This window comes from Microtus pennsylvanicus, chromosome 3 (assembly GCF_037038515.1).
Source record: "Microtus pennsylvanicus isolate mMicPen1 chromosome 3, mMicPen1.hap1, whole genome shotgun sequence".
Classification (NCBI taxonomy): domain Eukaryota; kingdom Metazoa; phylum Chordata; class Mammalia; order Rodentia; family Cricetidae; genus Microtus; species Microtus pennsylvanicus.
The window spans coordinates 17077354-17099520 of NC_134581.1; the positions used below are offsets into that span (position 1 = coordinate 17077354).

The 22167-nt window shown below is 45.5% G+C and overlaps 1 protein-coding gene and 1 pseudogene across 1 annotated transcript; both read left to right on the forward strand.

The window, feature by feature from the left end:
• The first annotated feature begins 4277 nt into the window (after positions 1 to 4277).
• LOC142846710 (acyl-CoA-binding protein-like) lies at positions 4278 to 8168 on the forward strand (annotated as a pseudogene).
• Positions 8169 to 11466: 3298 nt separating this feature from the next.
• Positions 11467 to 20291, forward strand: LOC142846711 (IQ domain-containing protein F5-like). Its single transcript, XM_075967544.1, has 3 exons — positions 11467 to 11543; positions 11622 to 11808; positions 19860 to 20291. The coding sequence occupies exons 1-3, from the start codon at positions 11467 to 11469 to the stop codon at positions 20289 to 20291; spliced, it is 696 nt and encodes a 231-aa protein (XP_075823659.1).
• Positions 20292 to 22167: the final 1876 nt, after the last annotated feature.

Genomic DNA, 22167 nt, shown 5'->3' on the forward strand with positions numbered 1-22167 from the left:
ACTCTCTCCGTTTTCTTTCTCCTTATGCAAGGGTGGGGCTCTGGGGACCACACGGGAGTGATGAGAGGGCACGTGTTTATAGTTACCTCTCTAAATTATTTCCGTTCTTCTTGTAGGTGTCTGCTTTGGTTTTTTTAATATGTAGCTCAGGCTAGCCTTGAAAGTCACTAAGTAGCCCAGCTTGGCTCCAGTTTTCTGTCTCCTTGCCTCTGCCTCCTGAGTGTTGGGATTACAGGCATGTGTGTAATTTTGACAGGTAGAAATGGGCAACTGTTACAGCCTTCCCATAAGTATCTTCCTGAAGAAGGTCCCACGGTGACCAGTGCCAGTTTCTTTCTTTTCTTTTTTAAAATCTTTCTTTCTTTCTTTCTTTTTTTGTTTGTTTTTGTTTTTGTTTTTTGAGACAAGGTTTCTCTATAGCTTTGTAGCCTGTCCTGGAACTAGCTCTTGTAGAGCAGGCTGGCCTCAAACTCAGAGAGATCCACCTGCCTCTGCCTCCTGAGTCCTGGGATTAAAGGTGTGCGCCACCACCGCCCAGCCTGTGACCAGTTTCTTAATCCCTGTGTGGTCACTCTTGAGCTCATAATATCCTTCTTTTTTCTCAACCACCCAGAAGCAAGCTAAGGAATTTAGCATTGGACAGGGGTTGTAGCCATCTCCCCACATTTGGCAGGGAGTTAGTGGGCAAGAGGAGAATTGTGAACTGTCAAACGAGGCCGCACCTCCTGCTTGTCTCTCCTGCCTGGACTGGCTTTACCTTCCTCTTAGGCCAGAAGCTGGCCAGTCCTGGTCATGGCTGAGTGTTGTCCCAGTAGCTGGACCTTCTTCACTGACCATCCCACTGTAGAGGGAGGCAAATGGTAATAAGTCACCACTGCTGGCTGCTCCCACACATGGCACACCTCCTCACATGGCTGCTCGTCTCGTGGATAGGCATTAGCCCAGGGTATAGGTGTTCCTGTATGGTGGCCTGCTATTAATGGCTAGACATCCCCACTTCTGCCAGAACAGCGTAACAATTGGCAGTGACGGCGTATCTCCATTTGTGATCGTATATCGTCTTCTGCCAGGCACCCTTCCGTCTGGATATTCCCACAGCTCTCCAGGGTAAGGAATGTGTTGATATGTGGGGCCATTGTGACTGGTCACCACACACTCGGTGGCTAAAATCGACAGAAATATGTCATAGTTGTGTGGACTAAAGCTCTAGGGGGGAGCTTGTCTTGCCATAGCTAGCTTCTGGGGATCTCCAGCATTCTTTGGCTGGAGGTCACACTCTCCAGTTCTGCAACTATATTCATGTCACCTTCTCTTCGTTGTCTCTGCCTCCTTGTGTGTATGTGTGTGTGCCCGTGGTGCATGTGTATGCATATATGTGTGTGTGCACATGTGTGTGCGCACGTGTGTGTATGTGCGTGTGCACGTGTGTTTGTGTATGTGTGTGCGCGTGTGTGTGATATGTATGTGCATGTCGGTGTGGGTGCACATGCCCACACTTGCATAGAGGCCGGGGGAGGACATTGGAATACTGAGTATCCTGCTTTATCAACACTGGGCCTGATTCCCTTGAGATGGGGGTCTCTAGATGAACCTGGAGTTAGGCTAGCAGCTAACAAATCAGCAATCCTCCTGCTTCCATTCCCCAGCACCGGAGTTGCATATGACATATCTGGCTTTTTATGTGGCTTCCAGGGATTTGAACTCAGATCTTCATGCCTAGGCAGCAAGGGCTCTTTCCCACTAAGCCGTCTCCCCAGTTCTCCCTCTGTCTCCTTCATATAAGAAAATATGGGACTATATTTAGGTCACACCCAGACAAGCCAGGATAAACTCCTTTTTCTCACAAGACCTGGAAGTTAAACACATTCACAGATTCCAGGGAGTTGACAGGGAGAGATTTCAGAGGGCCAGTTTTTTTAGCCTACCACAGGGCCTATTTTTGAGCTGTCAAATGCAGCCTTAGAGGCAGTTGGATTCAGAGCTCCAGACAATGTTTTCCACCCCTCCTCTCCTCCCGTCACATCTGCTCAGTCGGCAGTGACAGCAAGCCAGATGCACTTGAAATAGAGACACCTTTGGCACAGAGGCCTGGCTGTAAGAAAATGCAGCTAATCAGCAAACGTGGCCAAGCCAAGGCCACCCTCAGCTGTAGCTCCCAGTGGCAGATCGGGCAAGACTCATGTCTGAAATCGATCCTAGGACTAAGGCCCAATGCCAAGAGGCAGGAAGGAGCCTATTGCAATCTCTTTCCCCAAAAGGGAACGCAGACCAAGGGCTTTGCTCTTTGGCAGCGCCTGTCTGGGCATTTCCATTCAGAGCCTAGCTTAAGTGAGTCTGGCTGCAGCAGGGCCAGCTGGGAAAACAGGGATTCCATATCCTGAACCACAGGGCCCTGAGGGCCAGCACAGGGCTTGGCAGGGAGCCAGGAGGACAGCACACCTCAGCGGAGCAGCAGCAGCAGCACACACGTGTCCCGTGGGCTTGTAGGGGAAGCTGTTGCTCCAGAGCCAGCCCCTGTGGAGGACCAGAGCTGAGTGGAGGGGGCAGCAGCTGTGACTGCTACCCCTGTCCCCTGAGGCTGAGCATCAAGGCTTCCTTCCCTCTGCTGGCCACTCCCTGGGAGAAGCAGGCATGGCTTGGGAATGGAGGGGGCAGCTGGGGTGGATACACAAGCAGGGTAGGACTGGAGGCCATGGGTTTGGGCTCACAGACTCCAGATCCTACTGGCCTCAGAAGCAGCTGAGCCGATCCCTCCTCAGACTGCCTCCCTCTGCTGGGCCAGCCTCCGTGGCTGCTGCCAGAACTCAGCTTTGCTGGGTCTCTCACTGTCTTGGCATCTGTGACTCAACTCTCTTGTCAGCTGCCTCTCAGGCTCTTCGCTTCATTATCTGAGCGTGAGGGCCTTCATTTTCACCTCAGATGTCTTTAAAAGTCAGAGGGCTACCTCTTCCTGGGGTTTTTAAGGGGTTGGACCCCTGGAGAAGGCCTGGAGCAGCTGGGAACTACGGTATAGTGGAAGACAAGTCTTGCCGGGCTTTGCAACTGAGGGAAGCCTCTCCAAGCCCCAAGCCTCTTCCGTGTGTGAGGGTGGTGGTGGTCTCCAGGCCAGGTGGGGCATGTTTTTGGGTTTAAGGTTCAGTCTAATGCCCGACACCATGCTGCAAAGATTTAGTTCAAGACCTTTGAATTCTGTTTTGTTTTGTTTTTTTTAGGTTTGTTTATGTGTATATATGTGTGTCTCCTTGTATGTGTAGGACCAGAAGGAGGCATCAGAACCTCAGAAGTTGGAGTTATAGGTGGTTGTGAAACTGATTAGGTGCTAGAAACTGAACCCCCATTCTCTAGAAGAGCAGCAAGTACTCTTTACCACTGAGCCATCCCTCCAGCCCTCATTCATTTGTTTAAACTCATTTTTATTCTGTATGCATGGATGTGGGTATGGGTCTTCTGTAAGAGCAGTACACACTCTAAAGCACTCAGCCATCTCTCTAGGGTCTGGTTTACGGTTCTTTTGTTTTTTTGTTTTTTTGTTTTTTTTTTTGGTTTTTCGAGACAGGGTTTCTCTATGGTTTTGGAGCCTGTCCTGGAACTAGCTCTTGTAGACCAGGCTGGTCTCGAACTCACAGAGATCCGCCTGCCTCTGCCTCCCGAGTCTTGGGATTCAAGGCGTGCGCCACCACCTCCCGGCCCTGGTTTACGGTTCTTAATATAGGCTCTGAGCTGGCTTCAAACTCATGCCCTTCTGCCTCAGCCTCATGAGTGCTGTGATTATAGGCACACTTCACCACACCCAGCTTGGGCCTACAGGCTTGACTAACTTCTTTGTCTGAGGGGCTCTCTTCTTTGGACATTTTAGGATAGCGCCCACCTCTTTCTCAAGAAAGAGACCCTGTGCCATCACTGTGAGAACCGTGCCTGCTCTCACTGAATAGCTAAGGTGCCTGGAATTCCACAAGACAAGTCCCTGGAGAGTTCACTGGCATGGGGGGGCGGGGTGTTTAAAATTGGCTCTGGAGCGCGAAGCCAAGCACTCGGGGAGCTCAGGTGACTCATTCTTTCTGCTCTACAAATGATCCAAAGAAGAGTTTGAAATGAAATTAGAGTCTACGTTGGGGGGGGGGGGGTGTATAACCTTTGCAAACATCTGCTAACTCGGGTTTGGAGCCCGCTGGGGGCAGGGCAGAAGATAAGGCTCCACCTGGTGAAACTGCCTCCCAGGGAGGTGGCACCTGCTGTTGGAGTCACGTGACGTGTGTCAGGAAGGCAGGAAGCTGCCGATGCCGGCCATTTTCCCGGCATATGCGTTTAAAGGAATCCCCAGGCCTGTGCTAGAGCGTGGAAACTGTTTGTCCGCAGTCAGCCCCGGGAACTGGACCTCAGCTGAGGCAGAAGATGCCCCTCAGGAGAGCGGTTCTGTTCTCACGCTGGGGTCACATGACGCTTCTCCTTTCTCATGAGCTCTTTAGAGCTCTCTTTGCCTTCAGTTCAGCACCTCTTGCAGCCTTAACACGTTAACAGAGCAGTGACTGAGGCCAGTTCCCCAAAGAAGAGGCAAGAGGCAAGTAGGTATACCCTAATGTAATGGGGAGGCTGTCTAGCTTCTTGTTTCTAGTTCTTCGAAGTCTACAGTGTTTCATTAAACTGCTGGACATGTACAGAGAGAGAAAGAGAGAGAGAGAGAGAGGGAGGGAGGGGAGGGGAGGGGAGAGGAGGGGAGAGGAGGGGAGAGGAGGGGAGAGGAGGAGAGGAGAAGGCTGAGAGAATAAATTAAAATAGCTAAGGACCTCAGAATCCCAAACACACCCTGGGCAAATTCCCTGGGATTTCTTTGGCCTGGGTACCCTTTATTTACTTTTCTTGCCTAAATGCCCTGGCTGTAAACTGCAGCGTTCTGTTGAGTCACAGTGGGAGACTTAGCTTCTTTGCCTTACCCTCAATTTAGAACTGGCACTGAAGCAGCCAGAAACACAAATAGTCAAGGACAAAACGCCACCCTCCCCATCAAAGACCTCTTTAGACAGAGCATCAGAAAAATCAGACCAAGATAAAACCACTGGGTATAACCCCTCTACTCCCCTCAAATGCCCACTGTGACCCACATCATCCCAGGCAGAGTGGGCAGCATAGATTCCTACCTTCCCCAGGTTGCAATAAAATCCTCCAGCTCTCCTGCCGGGATAGTCTAAAAGAAGATTCCTAGGCACCTGTGGCTAGAAACTTTTTAAATGCAAGAAAATGAACATATTTACTATGTTGAGTCTTCCAGTTGGCATGCCTTGCCTCTACTTATTTAGATCTTCTCCAGTTTCTTCCATCTGTGTTTTGTAGTTTTTACCGTACAAGCTCTGTGGATGGTTGTCACTGTACTAAAGATATAAATGGCATTAAGATTTGGGGGAACCATTTGCTCATTCAATGTAAAAATAAAATTGACTTTTTGTTTGTCTTGCATCCTTGACTTTGATGAAGTCACTTACTCGTTCTAGAAGTTTTTGTTTTATTTCTGTGTATCACATGGGATTTTCTGCACATGAAATTACATCATGCAAAGATGATGGGGGAGAGTCTTCTGTTTTGTGTTAATTTCATTGGTTAAATAAAGAGACTGCCTTGGCCCTTTGATAGGACAGAAAATTAGGTAGGCAGAGTAAACAGAACAGAATGCTGGGAGAAAGAATCCGAGTCAGTGAGTCGCCATGATTCTCCCACCCAACACAGACGCAGGTTAGGATCTTCCCTGGTAAGCCACCTCGTGGGCTACACAGATTATTAGAAATGGGTTAGATCAATATGTAAGAGCTAGCCAATAAGAGGCTGGAACTAATGGGCTAGGCAGTGTTTAAAAGAATACAGTTTCCGTGTAATTATTTTGGGTAAAGTTAGCCGGGTGTCAAGAAGTGGCCCGCCGTTCGCTCATTGCAACACAAAGATGGTTTTCTTTTTGCATTATCATAGGTAAGCTCTTTAATTTGTGCATCAGTGAATATGATCATATCTTCCTTGGCCTGTTAATATAGTGGATGGTTATTAGTTAGGTTTTAAATGTTGAACCCATGTGGAATAAAATAAGTGTGGTCACGTTATGTAATTATTTTTGTATGATGGGTTATATTTAATATTTCTAAGGATTTTTGCAATCGTGTACATGAAGATACAGTTTTCTTTTTGTTAAATTTTCATTTTGGTATCAGGGCAATATTAGTCTCCTTGAAAACTTGGGGAGAGTTATCTATACTTCCATTTCCATAGAAGAGATTGTAGAAACTGGTTTTAATTACTTTAAGGGTTTGTTAAAATTTGGGGTTGAGTTTTTAAATTGTACATTTAATTTTTGTCACAGTATAGCACTGTTCATTTATCTATTTCGTATGGAGAAAATTAAAATAGTTCGTATCTTGAGCTATCGGTCCATTTACTCTAAGAGGTGTTTCGGGAATGCTGTGTTATCTTTTCAGAATTTACAGGATCAGTAGAGACAGTCATTGGATGTTCTTTTTTTCCACCTTAACGTGTGTCAGCGTTGTTGGTCTTTGCCTAGACCCAAGTCTTTGTTTCATCAGTTTTATCATTTTTTGATTTATAATTTTATGGATTTCTGTTGAAATCTGCACCATTTCCTCCATTTTATTTATTCTGCCCTTCCCCCACCTCTTGATATGAGAGCTCAGAATATTGATTTAAAGGTACTCTAGCCAGGCAGTGGTGGCACATGCAACCCCAGTACTTGGGAGGCAGAGACAGATGGATCTCTATGAGTTCGAGGCCAACCTGATCTACAGAGCAAGTTCTGGGACAGATTCCAAAGCTACACAGGGGAAACCCTGTCTCAAAAAACAAAACATCAAACAAACAAGGTATTCTAAAATTTCGCTCTCACCGCAACTTTGACGCCTCACACGAATTCTGGTGTTATATATTCAGTTTATTGCCCTGGAAATCCCCTTGGCTATATGAACATTCAGATTGCGCTACACGGGATCAGCAGGAGGACAGTGGAGGTGACATCTCACAGCTCCTCCAGGGATGTGACTTCAGTTTGTGCCTTTGTCATGGGTTCACTCTGGTCACCTGGTTAAGTGGGCGTCTTCCAGGCGTCATCCAGAAGACAACAGATTTATTAAAAATATCTTTATCTCACCAAACTTGATATAGTAGGAATCATTGATTTTCTACATTATAGTTTATGTAATGAATTATTAGTTTCCTTACATTTTTAGTACTCAAAGTGTCCCCAGATGTGCTCAGTTTCTTCCACCTAACATCTGTATTATTTTGGCACGTCTTCACTGTTGACAGCAGAACATGTTACAAGCTCATCCTGTACCTTCCTGCAACAGAACAGGAATTAGTCATTCTTTCCATTTATTTTACATGCATTGGTGTTTTGCCTGCATGTATGTCTGTGTGAGGGTGTCAGATCCTCTGGAACTGGAGATACAGACAGTTGTGAGCTGCCATGTGGGTGCTAGGGAATTGAACCTAGGTTCTCTGGAAGAACAGCCAGTGAGGGCTCTTGACAGCTGAGCCATCTCTCCAGCCTCAGAATTAGCCATTTCCCACAGGTCTTAGAGGCTTCAGCGTTATGTTGAACTCTCAAACTTTCCTTGTATTGGAGTTTCTCTCTCTTCAGGTCTACCAGTATTTTGCCTTATAATTGTTAGTACGTCTCGGCACTGTGTGTGGCCAGCCTATGAAGACTGAATGAAACAAGGCTGCTGAGGAGGTGTAGGGCCTCAGGACTCGGCCAAGTGATGGAGATAGAGGAGGTGTAGGGCCTCAGGACTCGGCCAAGTGATGGAGACGGAGGAGGTGTAGGGCCTCAGGACTCGGCCAAGCGATGGAGACGGAGGAGGTGTAGGGCCTCAGGACTCAACCAAGTGATGGAGACAATGCTGCTGAGGAGGTGTAGGGCCTCAGGACTCAGCCAAGTGATGAGACAAGGCTGCTAAGGAGGTGTAGGGCCTCAGGACTCGGCCAAGTGTGGAGACGGTCTTTCACAGTCTCTTCCAGCAACCCACTGTGAGCAATGTAAATATAGATTAGCCCAGTGCTGAACCTCAAAGGCAAGGCCAAGTGAGGTTCATGGAATAGGCTGAAAGGCATGTCCAAGTGCCTTGAAAACCTATGTAGAAAAAGTAGAAGAGCTAAGGAAGAAATATGGAATATAAAAGACCAGATTGGTTGAAGGGGGTACAGAGTAGCATAATTTCTGAAACCATCAGTCAGACTTTGGGCGCGAACTGTTAACAAAAGACCATTAGTTGCTGTCAAGGTATCTGCAAGGGCAGGATGTTTTCAGGGACATCTGGACCTCATTGAATTCTTATGGTCCTGCTTCTTAGCTCCTTAATTGACTATTTCTAGGGTAGCCATTTAAATTCCGCTATCGCAGCACATTCCTGGAACTGAGGTCAGTCCCCCAGTCACTATGAAGCCCCTTCTTTAAAATGGAGTCTGAAAAGTCAGGTCCCCACAGCATGGACAGGAGGCTCGCTATCCACCATACCTGGATGTTAAGAGGAATTCCCTGGGCAACCGGTTCCACCTCTAGCAAAACCCCTTGCTGGAGGGAGAAGCACCTTCCTTAGTCTAGGGGTATAATTTCCCCCTGGGGCAGGCTTGATGGTCTTTCACTTGGACTGTTCTGTCACGGGTGTCTTCTGTGAAGTGTGCCTTAGAGCCTTCCAGAAACTCCTTAGCACATAATCTGGCTCTCTATCAGTTCTTTCCTTAGCAATGCCAGCACAACAGAAAATCCTGCCATATTTGTCTTCTGTAGAAGGAAATTCTCAATACTCAGTAAAATCTGCTTCGTCATTTTTTAACACACACCCAAAAGAAAAATAATTTTTAAGTGCCGTTAATGTGCTGTTTGGGTTTTGTCAACTTGACACAAACTTATACGTGTTATAGTTATATAATATATATTATATATAATATATATATATAGTTATATTCCTAACTGAAATAATGCCTTCATAAGATTAGCCTGTAGGCAAGTTTGTGGGGTATTGTCTTTACCAATGATTGATATGGGAGGACCCAGTCCACCCTGTGCAGTCAGGATGAGCAAGTCATAGAGAACGAGGAACCAAGCAGCCATTCCCCCTCAGCTTCTCTCTGCTTTAAGTTCTGCCTCCAGGTTCCTGCCCTGACTTCCCTTGGTAATAATGTATGATCTGAGAGGAGATGGTGAAATAAATCTTTTTCTCTCTAAGTTTTTTCGGCCATGGTGTTGCCATGGCAATAGAAACTCCAAGATGGAAATTGGTACCAGGAGGAGGATGTTGCTGAAAGAGACTTGACCATGCTGTCTTTTGAGGAAAGTGGAAGGCTTTGAAACTCCCCTCTGTATGCTGTGAACATGTTTTATTACCATTGGTTAATAAAGAAGCTGCCTAAGACCAGGCAGAATAGAACTAGGCAGAAAACTAAACTGAATGCAGGGAGAAAGAAGGCGGAGTCAAGGAGATGCCATGTAGCTGCCAAAGGAGAAGGGCACACTGGAACCTTACCAGTAGGCCACAGCCACATGGTAATACACAGATTGATAGAAATGGGTTAATTCCAGATATAAGTGCTAGCTAGGAATACGCTAGAGTCATTGGCCAACCAGTGTTGGAATTAATATAGTTTCTGTGTGATTATTTGGGTCTGGGTGACAGGGAAACGAACGAGCAGTTGCCTTCTGCATTGGGCTAGAAAAGTGGTTAAACTGCTCTAAGCAGAAGCCATGGACCATCTTACTAGAATCTTAGAAGATAGTACCGAGGACAGTGTGCATTGTGGAGGCCCAGCTCAAGAGGTTTCAGGGGGAACAATATTACTAACAGCTAGAGACTGTTCCTGTAATATTTGACAAAAAAAAAAAAGCTCCTAAGAACTTGCCTGAGGCTTATTAAAATGGACTGATTTTTTTTTAGTGGAGATGATTTCAAGTGTCGAAGACCAGCTTTGACAAAACTTGAATGTTCCAGGTAGGAGCATGAATTATTAAACCAAAGGAACAGAGATACAAGAGAAATAAGAGACAGAAACACAGAACAGCGTCGGGAGGGAAATTCAGTGAACACTGAATCTGCCTTATTTTCCACATGCTTATATATTTCACTCCAGAAGGGGAGGGAGGCAGCAACAGACTTCATTAATATGAAATAAGGAACAGACTTGAATTCTCGACCTTTGGTCCAGGTGGAGTCCCACCTCGACACCCAAAACACTAATTAACCACACCCTAGGTCAGGATTTCTCATTTGCCCACCCTAGCTTCTAACTCCAGACAGGAAAAGGACTCAGGAATTTTCTGCTCCTAGAAACAATAGACAGAAGCTACTGCAGATGTGATTCAGGGGCCAAGACTTTGTCCCAAACTGGCAGCCCTGCCTGGCAATGTTGCCCATGTGGCGAGAGTCAAGAATGAAGGGGCCATGGAATCTAATGGAGTTTCAGAGAGCAACCAAGGACAGGCAACATGCGGCAGGAGAGTGGCTTCATAAGGGCCTTGGGTGGGCAAAAGCCCTGCGAGGCTGTAGAAGTGAAGCCTGAGTTAAGACATTGGACACGCCATGGGCATGAGATAGCTGCCAAAGAGAGCTATGTATAACTAGTAGAATCAGACCAAGGGAAAAGAAGTTGCAGGCAGCAAAGTTGGAAGTTGTAGGGGGCCAGCCATGATAAGTAAGAATGGGCAGGTCACCCAAAGGAAGTTCTCTACTTCTGACCATTATCACCTTCCAGAGTAGGTGATATCCATAAATTTAATAAGAAGCGTGAGTCTCAGTAGTTTACCCTGAGGCAATACCATCACCCAAGAGCAGACCATTCAAAGGAAATGCCTAACACTCCAACTGCTGTAGACAGGATCACCTGCCAGCACACACTCACCAGGACACCCCTAGACAAATATCAGCCAATCAGGGGTCCTGAACCCCTCACCCCCACCTTTACTACTATAAAAACTCAATTCTAATTGAGCTCAGGACTCTCCGTTTATTCCAATATACTGGACATGCACAGAGAGACTGAGTTTGCAAACTTGATTAAAATAAAGGCTCCTTGTTGCCTTTACGGGGACTTCACGGATTTGGGCATAACAGAAGTGTCACAAGTGCCCTGCATCTTAGCCCGTGGCTATCAGAGGCAGAGAGAGCTGTGACTCGGCCTTTTCCCTGCTGGGGTTGGTCTTGCTTTCAGTTAGGTCTCAAACCTAGGACAAACTAATGAATGGCTAACTGAGATACCTGTGAACACATCAAAGTGAACTCTGGACACTAGGTTCTCCCAGCATCCCTCAGTCCCTACTTGGCACAGGGTAGGGCTGGCATACCCACCTTCTACCTTGAACTCTCCAGCCTCGGGGCTGGGCTGTCCTTCTCCCAACCGCCCTTCCTTATATAATCCAGCCATTTTGGTTATGCTGGCTGTTATTCTTTTTTAAAGATATAAGGATGGGGGGAGAATGGTCCCATGAGGAGTGGGGTGACCCCAGGCCTCAGCGAGTCCCCTGAGGCTTTGGTGGGTCACCCTGGCGGGTGGAAACTGAGGTGGGTAAGAGACAGACAGATATGCCACACAGAGAGAGTTTGTGTATAGAATTATTTAGTGAGTTATGGAGGGGAAAGGGAAGGGGAGAAGGGGGAAGAAGAGAGAGAAGCAGAGAGAGATAGAAAGAGGGGAGAGAGAGAGAGAGAAAGAGAGAGAGAGAGAGAGAGAGAGAGAGAGAGCGCAGAAGTTACCTATTCAGAAGAGAGAAGGAAGGAGAGAGAGTGCAGGCTGAAAGAGGCAGGAGATCCACTTGCCTTGGTGGAAGTGAGGGACATTGGGAGTGGGCGGGGCTTGTCTCTTAAAGGGACAGGGTCCTGGGTGACAGACAAGACCAGCTGACTATAATACTGGCCCCTTTTACCTTTTCGCCTCTTGGTTTCTTGGCCACTGCTCTAGGTCTTCTGGTTCTCCCTTCCCCCATCCCCTCACATGGCCTGCTTGGTTTGTCGGCCATGTCCACTCAGGATTCTTTCACGTGTCTCTGCCCCTGCCTCTGCCTCTAGCTGTATTCTCCCTCATAGCTATACCAAAAACCTTGGTCCCATAGGAGCAGTCATGTCCTCCTCTTATTGCTTTCATGGTCCAGTGTTTCCTCACTACAGATCATTCTTTTGGAACGGTAACGCATATTCTGTGCTATTCTGTGTTGAAAGTATGCAATCTGCTTTTTGATTTTGCAGGAGCTTGTGTAGGAGGTCCTTCTGCTTGTGTGTTGCTTTCATTGGTTAATGAATAAAGAAACTGCCTTGGCCTAGTTGATAGGGCGGAACTTAGGAAGGCAGAGAAAATTAAACAGAATGCTGGGAGGAAGAAAGCAGAACTAGAGGAACACCATGGAGCCACCAGAATCAGACTTGCCGAATCTTTCCTAGTAAGCCACTGCCACGTGGCAATACATAGATTAATAGAAATGGGCTAAATCAAGGTGTAAGAATTAGCCAATAAGATGTTAGAGCTAATAGGCCAAGCAGTGATTTAATGAACACAGTTTCTGTGTGGTTATTTCGGGGCTAAGTTAGCTGGGTGGCCAGGACAAACAAGTGGCCCTCTCCCCTACAACAAGCTTGCAGTGAAGAGATTGCCTTGGCTCTCTGACCTTCTGAACTATATTGAGACTGAAGGATTACGGAGACTTTTGAAGTTGGGATAAATGTGGTTTGCATTTATATTATATAACCATGAGAGCCAGGGAGTAGAATGTGGCCTTTTGAGTGAGAATGTGTCCTCACACCCCAGGTTCGGACCTTTGAATACTTGGTCCCTACTTGGTGGCACTGGTTGGGAGGTTTAGGTGTGGCTTGCATAGATCACTGGGCATGAGCTTTGAGGTTTAAAAGCCCTGCACTGTTCCCCAGGTATTTTCTCTGCTTCCTGTTTGAAGCTCTCAGTGTGAACCCACAGCTGTTTCCGAGGCTATGGCTTGGCTGTTGTCACGCTTCCCAAGCATGATGGTGGCAGATTCTGTCTCTCCGGAACCATACACCTAGATAAGCATTAGCCCTTTCATTCTGTTAATATAGCTTTGGTCACAGTGCTTTATCACAGCAAGAAGAAAGTAACACAGTTACTCTCTCTAGGGAGATGTGTCTAACTTTGGGAAGCATGGAAGGGCCGGGTGACAGATGTGACCGAGTGGTAACTTGACTCAGGAATAGCCCTGCCCAGGAGACCATATATTCCTGACAACTCTCTCTGTAGAAATGAAAGAACCAGGGGTTCCGGTGTTGGTCAAATGTGTGGTCCTCAGAAAGGAAGCATTGAAGAGAAGATTCCTGCCGTTGATGAGAGGGAGGGTCTGAAAGAGATTCTTTAGGAAAACCAGTGTGAGCCAGCCAGCCAGCTGAGCCAAGATGACTGGAAACAGATGGAACCAGACATGCTATGAGATGCTGGAACGTGTGAAGAAGAAATGAAGCCAATAGCTACCGCCTGGGGAGTAATTCAGACTCTTGGCAGCAAGAGCAGAACAGGGAGAGGACCAGCACCTCAACTTCTCTCTCTCTGTTTGTTTGGTTTTTGTTGTTTGTTTGTTTGAGACAGGGTTTTTCTGTCCTGAAACTCACTATGGACCAGGCTGACCTCAAGCCCACAGAGACCCACCTGCCTCTGTCTCCCTGAGTGCTGGGATTAAAGGCGTGCAGCCAGAAATCTCTTTTTAAATGAGAATTATAAATGCACCCCAAATGTTATTCATCGTAAGGGGAAAGGAAAGGCTGTGCTTTATTTGCAAAGACCCTGCAAGTTCCAGCGCGGCCTCCTGATAATCACTGGGCTCTAAAGCAATGAAAGCCTCAGGGAAAAGGACAGGAAGTAGCCATGTATTCGCCCATTTGTGCTGCTACAGAAAAATCATACAAAGAATCTTTTATAAAGATTATCTGCTCTTGAAGTTAGGAGATAGCTCTGTAGTGAAGTGTTTGCATTGTGTACACAAGGACCTGAGTTCAATTCCTATAACCCATGTTAAAAAGCTGACCATGCCAACTGTACCACAAGGACATGTGCTCAACTATGTTCATAACAGCATTGTTTGTCATAGCCAGAACCTGGAAGCAACCTAAATGCCCCTCGACCCAAGAATGGATTAGGAAAATGTGGTGTATTTACACAATGGAGTACTACACAGCAGAAAAAAACATAAAGACATCTTGAAATTTGCAGACAAATGGATGGATCTAGAAAACATCATATTGAGTGAGGTAACCCAGACCCAGAAAGACAAATATCATATGTACTCACTCATAAGTGTCTTTTAGACATAAAGCAAAGAAAAACCAGCCTATAATTCACAATCCCAGAGAATCTAGACAACAATGAGGATCCTAAGAGAAATGCATGGATTTAATCTACATGGGAAGTAGAAAAAGACAAGATCTCCTGAGTAAATTGGGAGCATGGGAACCATGAGAGAGGGTGGAAAAGAGGGGAAAGGAAGGAAGGGGGAATGGAGGAAAAATATATATATCAATAAAAACAGTAGAAAAATTTAAAAAAGAAAAACCCACACTTGACTAATAAAGAAGACAGATGCAATTATTCACATGGGGGGAGTGGGTAGGGGAGAGGAGGAGAAAGGGACTTTTAGTCAAGGCATAAAGTCAATAATAAATGTGTAAATTATATACAAAAAAAAGCTGAGCACACACATGCCCAAAAGAGAACACCAAGTTGAGAGGGTAGGATATTAATCCACACACCTTCGAATACCTGATTTGTGACAAAGAAGCAAAAAATATCAAATGGAAAAAAGAAAGCATATTTAACAAAAGGTGCTGGCATAACTCGATATCATCATGTAGAAGAATGAAAATAGATCCATACCTATTACCATGCACAAAACTCAAGTCCAAATGGATCAAAGACCTCAACATAAAGCCAGACACACTGAACCTCATAGAAGAGAAAGTGGAAAGTGCACTTGAATGCATTGGCACAGGAGACCACTTCTTAAATATAACCCCAGTAGCACAGACACTGAGAGAAACAATTAATAAACAGAACCTCCTGAAACTTAAAAGCTTCTGTAAAGCAAAGGACACGGTCAACAAGACAAATGACAGCCTACAGAATGGGAAAAGATCTTCACTAACCCCACATCAGACAGAGGTCTGATCTTCAAAATATACAAAGAACTCAAGAAATTGATCATCAAAAGAACAAATAATCCAATAAAAAAATGGAGTACAGGCCTAAACATAGAACTCTCAACAGAGGAATCTAAAATGGCTGAAAGACACTTAAGGAAATGTTCGACATCCTTAGTCATCAGAGAAATGCAAATCAAAACAACTCTGAGAATCTATCTTACACCTGTAAGAATGGCCAAGATCAAAAACACTGATGACAACTTATGCTGGAGAGGTTATGGGGTAAAGGGAACACTTTGCTGATACCAGCTTGCATTGCTGATGGGAGTGCAAGCTGGTACAGCCCTTTTGGATGTCAGTGTGGCAATTTCTCAGAAAATTAGAAAACAATCTTCCTCAAGACCCAGTAATACCACTTTTGGGTATATATATCCAAAGGATGCTCAATCATGCCACAAGGACATGTGCTCAACTATGTTCATAGCAGCATTGTTTGTCATAGCCAGAACCTGGAAACAACCTAAATGCCCCCCAACCGAAGAATGAATAAGAAAAATGTGGTACATTTACACAATGGAGTTCTACACAGCAGAAAAATTATAACATCTTGAATTTTGCAGGCAAATGGATGGAATTAGAAAACATCATATTGAGTGAGGTAACCCAGACCCAGAAAGACAATTAACATATGTACTCACTCATAGGTGGTTTTTAAACATAAAGCAAAGAAAGCCAGCCTACAAACCACAATCCCAGAGAACTTAGACAACAATGAGGACACTAAGAGAGACATACATAGATCTAATCTACATGGGAAGTAGAAAAAGACAAGATCTCCTGAGTAAATTGGGAGCATGGGGACCTTGGGAGAGAGTTGAAGGGGAGGAGAGAGGCAGGGAGGGGAACAGAGAAATATGTAGAGCTCAATAAAAGTCAATAAAATTTAAAAAAAAAAGAACTTCCTTTGGGTGATCTGTTCATATTTAGCTTATCATGGCTGGCTTCTACAGAAAACAAAAATTCCAAAATAGCTATTTTCATTCAAAGCACTGGGTTCCATACTGAGTTCCAAGTCAAAATGAACTACTTAGTAAGATTCTGTTTCAAAAGACCAGGGGTCCAGTGAGGTTGATCAGTGAATAATTGCTCTTGATCCTGACACCTGAGATCTAGTCCCAGTACCCCCATAGAGCAAGGAGAAAACCGACCCCAAAAACTTGTCCCTCTAACCTATCCATACTCACAGAAGTATGCATGATCTCATGACTTGTGTGTGTGCTCATGGATACACACACACACAAACACACACACTAAAGGTAAAATCAACATGGGCTGGCAGAGTGGGGATGCACATAGGCCCGTGGAGTGCCAGGCAGACTGACCCACATAGCCCAAGGCCTGGCTGATAGCCATGGTCAATCAAAAAGGCATTAGCTTGAGGGAAGGATTAAGAGGGAGGGGGTTACTGAGTGAGGAAAGAGGATAGAAGATGGAGAAGATATCGATCAGAATAAATTAAACACATGTATGAAACTGTCAAACAAATATGATCAATAAAAATTAAAAGACGTTTTAGAAGCCCATGGTGATTAAATAACTCTATTAAATAAGTAGGCCATGGAAGAATTGAAAAAGCTTTCTTTGCAGCTTCATGAAGCATCTGATTTGGTGAGTCCTCAAGCTGTCTGTCCACCCCAGACAGACAGTCTATGGCTCTGGGATTCCTTGTGCTATTGCAGGCACTCCCTTTATATCTTTGCTCTAGCTGTAAATGGTGGTGGGATTTCTCTGCCTGTGGATTAGGCTTATCATCCAAGGAGTCATCTGGCAGGTTATCTTTCACACGGGGTTCATTTAGCACACTATATCACTAGGCATCTGTGTGCCTATTGCCACTGCTGGAGATTTGGTTATTCAAATATGATTAATTCTCTAGTCACCTATGCTGGTGGACAGTTGTGTTGCTTTCTCTTTTGATTTGATCAAAAATAAAACTGCAGTGGACATCTGTGCACACACTGTTTTCTCATTGTGCATAGGGGATGAATACGCTGCTGCGCCTGTGTGGATGTCACAGGACAACTGTGTGGACTCAGTTCTCACCTCCCAGCTCTTCATGGAATCTGGAGATTGAACTCAGGACCTTGGACTTGTATGACAGGCACTTGACTGACTGAGACATCTTGACAGTGTGTGTGTGTGTGTGTGTGTGTGTGTGTGTGTGTGTAATTTTAGGATAGTGTCTGCTATCCTAAAATTTGAGATAGTTGAGAACCTCAAGCTTGGAATATGTTGCTGAGAATGGAAGGCCTTGAACTTCTAATCCTTCTCTACTTCCTGAGTGCTGAGATTACAGGTATGCATACCCATGTCAAATTTATAGAACACTGGGTTTCCTGCTTGCTAGGCACGCACTGCGTCATCCTCACTACAAACCTCAGGCTGTGCACACATTTTCAGTTTTCATCTGTTCCCAGGAGTTGGACCTTGAGCCACAGGGTGGGTGCAGATTTTGCATTATTGGAAATTGCCAAAGCATAGTCCACAATAGTAGTTTGGGGCACACTTCTGCCGACAGAACGAAAGACCGCTCTTACTTTCTGCCAGTGCCCCAATTAAGGCTGCCAGTTTCTTACCTCATTTCTCTAGGGTGGACATATTTTCAGGAGCCATTCACGAATCTCCTTCTGCAAAGCACCTGCTATGTATTTTGTCATAGGCTCATTATTTAGATCCACTATGTGACTGAGCTGAAATTCATGTATTGAAAGCCCTGTTGATATGTCTGATTGCACTAATTTTAATAATTTCTACTAGATAAAAATAACTAAGATTTTTCCATCTCTGTTCAATGAACCAGTATCCTGATCTTGTGGCCCAACTTTGGGAATTTCTGTAGGAATGAATGAGATCCTACCCAACTCTTAGAAGCCATTCTGATTCCTGTATCACGGGCACCCTTATGACATCATCGCGGGCTCCCTTCCCTCACTCTTCCTGCCAGCCTCCTGGCAGGAGGAGTACAGACCTGAGATGATGGCTCCATCATAACCCCAGCCATGGGGGAATTTAAGGGATTGCAGGCCTGGGAGATTTGAACCATCTGTCTCCAATCATGGGCTCTCAATGCAGTGTAAGTTTTAGGCTATTGAAGGTGGATTTCTAGCTAATCAGGAAATAAGTGCTGTGTCTAGGGATGCTGGGGAACTGAGGAAACTGGGCATGTGTTTAAATGGTTATGTACTTGTTCAACTAATAACCCACTCACAGATTTCTCCTTTAATTCTGGTTATAGAAGGGGGATGATTGGTGTACTGTCGAAGTTGAAAAAATCTACACAATCACTGAGCTATCACAGCCAGCAACAGAAAAGAAACCAAAAAAGGAAAGAAAGGCAATTCTTCCATCCTCTTCAAAGGTAGTGGTGTCAGGCCTCAAGGTTAGAGGTAGCCCTGATCTGCCGTATTTTTGACCTATGCCACCCAGACTTACGGTGGTTTTCTCAGCAGGATGGTCATGGAATTTATGCTCCACACAGATCTGTGTGAGCAAGAGGTTGGGATGCTGACTCGGAGCAACCATCAGAAACCACTTTCCCTACCCAAGATGGGTCGGACGAGACTGAGAATAATGCCCTGTGAACTTGGGGGTGGGGTGTGAGATCTGTGTTTGGGGAACAGATCTAAACAGAAGAACTCATATATCCAGGATTGAGTAAGAGTGTGGATATGGTTGTGTTAGCTGAAGTTTAAGGTTTCGGAAGTAAAAGTGAGAAACAGATGAGGTCAGACCCCAAGTTGTGTGAGAAGATAAGTTTAATATTAGGACCTAACCAGGGGAGGGGACATTGGTGACTGCAGTAGAGAGGGAAAGGCAGAGAGGAAAGAATGCCAGCTTCCTGAAAATTCCTGCTAGGAAACCCCAGTCTCAGATTGTGGTCCTGCCCAGAAAGAGTCTATAAATTACAAGGCTCTTGCTCTAGATTGGCCAGCCAGGTTCATAGATACCTAAGTGAGGGGCTGAAGGGATGGGTCAGTGGTTAAGAACACCGGCTGCTCTTCCAAAGAACCTGGGTTCAGTTTCCAGTACCCACATGGCAGTTCACACTTGCCTGCTACTCCATTTCCTGGGGACCTGATGTCCTTTTCTGACCTCTGAGGACACCAGGCACACACATGGTATAAACATACATGCAGGCCCAACACTCATACATGTAAAATTAAAAAGAAAAACTTACCAGAATGAATGTAGCACATGATATAAATGGGGGTATAGGGACTTAGGGTTAAAATGACATAAGGTGTCTTTGCCTGATATGGCATAAGGGGGACCAGGCTCTGGTAGTAGGGCCCTCCTTGCCTTTGTGGCTCACTCTGTTGCCCGATCTGGTGCTCAAAAACTTGAGAGGCATCCATGGTTAGTGACACAGACCCAGGACATCATCTGAGAACACCGTGGAGAATATGATCTTCTTACTATAGCTTTATTCTTTTCTCATGTAAATCTATATAATGTATTTTGATCACACACTCTCTTTTGCTCTCTCTTATCTCTCTCTCTCTCTCTTTCCCGTGTGTGTGTGTGTGTGTGTGTGTGTGTGTGTGTGTGTGTGTGTGACTGCATGAGAAGGGACTGAGGAGGGGCTTATTTATATAGTTCAAGATGTAATTTATCAGTATCTAAACCCTTAAAAACTGAAACCATTCTTCACCTTACACTCCACAACAGCCTCCATCTAAGAAAGTACTGAAAGCCAGCAGAAAGATCCAGGCCTGGTGGCGAGGCACCCTGGTGCGACGCACACTGTTGACGGCTGCCCTCAGTGCTTGGATCATTCAGTGCTGGTGGAGAAAGATACTGGCCAGAAAGCTGGAGAAGAGACGGCTGTTAGTCCTGCACTTGATGGCACAAGAAACAAGGGCCTGTGTCATTATTCAGTCATGGGTCCGAATGCTGCAAAGCCGCCAGCAGTATTGCCGTTTGCTTTACGCTACCCACGTCATCCAGGTGTCATGGCGCTGGTATAACTGCCATACCCGTGGCCTTTTCCAGGGTAGCTACGAACTTACAGGGAACCAACTAAGTCTTCAGCTTGACATCTTTCTGGGATCCCAGATTTGTCGAATATCAGACTGCATACCCTTGCCAATAAAGAACTGATCAGGTCTTCTAACAGACGGCACTGGGTCTTTGTTACACAACCCACTTGGCATCCCTGTCCAGCAGCAAATCCACACAATGACACCACACAAGCTTGCTCTGACAGCAGCAGCACGTGTCTAAGCTCCCAGGACGGAGGATGTCAGAGCCCTGGACCACAACAGTGCCTGTGTCTGCTTAGCAGTGGACTAGAGAGTTGGGATAAAGTCACCATGAACACTGCTAGACGCCCGCTCCCCTTAACTGGTCAATATGCCACTGTCCCGTCATCCTCTGAGGTCTTCCCACCTACTTAGAACAAACCTGACAGCCCTGCCCATGTCCACAACCATGCATGGTGTAGCCACATCCTTCAAACTCTCCCAGGGTCCTCTTGGACCCTCGGCCAGTCGTTAAGTGTCTCACGCCGAGAGTGCCAGCCTTGTTCCCTTTCAGAATGTGGAGCTTGTCTCCTGGCCCCCTAGGGCAGTGGTTCTCAAGCTGTGAGTCTTGACCCCTTTGGGGGTCACATATCAGATATTTACATTATGATTCATAACAGTAGCAAAATTACAGTTACAGAGTGGCAAGGAAGGTGGGTGTGCTGGTGCATGTCTTTAGTCCCAGCACTCAGGAAGCAGAGGCAGGTGGATCTCTGAGCTCAAGGCTAGCCTGGCCCACAGAGCAAGTTTCAGGATCGCAACTATAGATCATCCTTATTCATCAACACTGCCAAACATTCCAATGTGTGTATTGATCACAGTTTTACGTTCATCGCTTGATGGGCAGATTGTTTGCATTTGGGCTCTTAGAAATAATGTCACTATGAACAGTTAGCATTTTACAATTCCACCAGCCACAGGATTGTAAAACTAAAGGTTTTGAGTATCCTCTTATGAATGGTGGCCATTTGTAGTGTATCTATTTGAACAAATGCCTGCCTATTCAAGCATTTGATAATTACTTTAATTGGGTTGCACTTACCTTTAACAGTCACAATAAGCATATCTTTAGCACTTGAATACACAAATCATGATTCTACAGAGGACCTGGATTTGTGGCTCCACCATGGACAGAACCCTCCTCTCTGGGAGCAGCTTCCTCGCTGCTCCGGAACAACACTCTCAGAGCCAGTCAGCTCAGTAGGCATGTTTGTCTCAGCTCATCTGAACTGTCCGCTCTTTAGATGTCTCTCTACTCCTACTGCTCCTCCTCTCTGTTCTTCCTCCTCTTCATCCTTACTAAGTAGAGGATGCCAGTCATGGGGAATGTCAGAGCAAACCACAGCTTCATGGGCGGCACACGCCTGAAACTGGCTTAGGCCCACTTCAGTTACCTAAAGAGATGTCTGAGAAAGAAACTTCTCGGTTATTTTGCTGTGGGTCACACGCTCTCCCCAAGTCTCTTGTAAGTCTTCGTGCAACAAGGAAAACTGCAATATCACCTGTAGTGTGGGCAGTTCCCTCTGCTTTTCCTCAGTTCTGAGAAACTTGACATTCAACACAAAATGAGATCCCGAATTTCTAAAGCACTGTGTATTGTATCTTACAAATAAGTAATTTTTCTGTATTTTCCTGTTTCAAAATGACTATGATCCTGTTTAGTGATTTTTTTAAAAAAACTTAGATTTATTTTTATGCGTATGGGTATTTTGCCTGGATGTATATCTGTGTACGTGTGTCCAATGCCTTTAGAGGCCAGATGTGGATGCTGGGAACCAAACTCAGATCCTTTGCAAGAGCAGCAAGGGCTCTTAACTGCTGAGCTGTCTGTCCAGTCCGTAATGAAATGGTTTAAACCTTCTGACGTTTCTGACAAATCTTTCTAAATCAAGTTCTATATGAAATCTTTCTATCTCAAACTAATTTTGGATTAGCTTCTGGCCCCAGAAAGTGTC

Excerpts from the sequence above, each read along its gene's own strand:
- LOC142846711 (XM_075967544.1), top strand. The coding sequence starts at position 11,467 with ATGAGGAGTGGGGTGACCCCAGGCCTCAGCGAGTCCCCTGAGGCTTTG. Across the intron at positions 11,544-11,621 it reads CCTGGCGGGTGGAAACTGAG|GGAAGGGGAGAAGGGGGAAG; the intron begins GTGGGTAAGAGA and ends TGGAGGGGAAAG. Across the intron at positions 11,809-19,859 it reads ATCCACTTGCCTTGGTGGAA|CCTCCATCTAAGAAAGTACT; the intron begins GTGAGGGACATT and ends ACTCCACAACAG.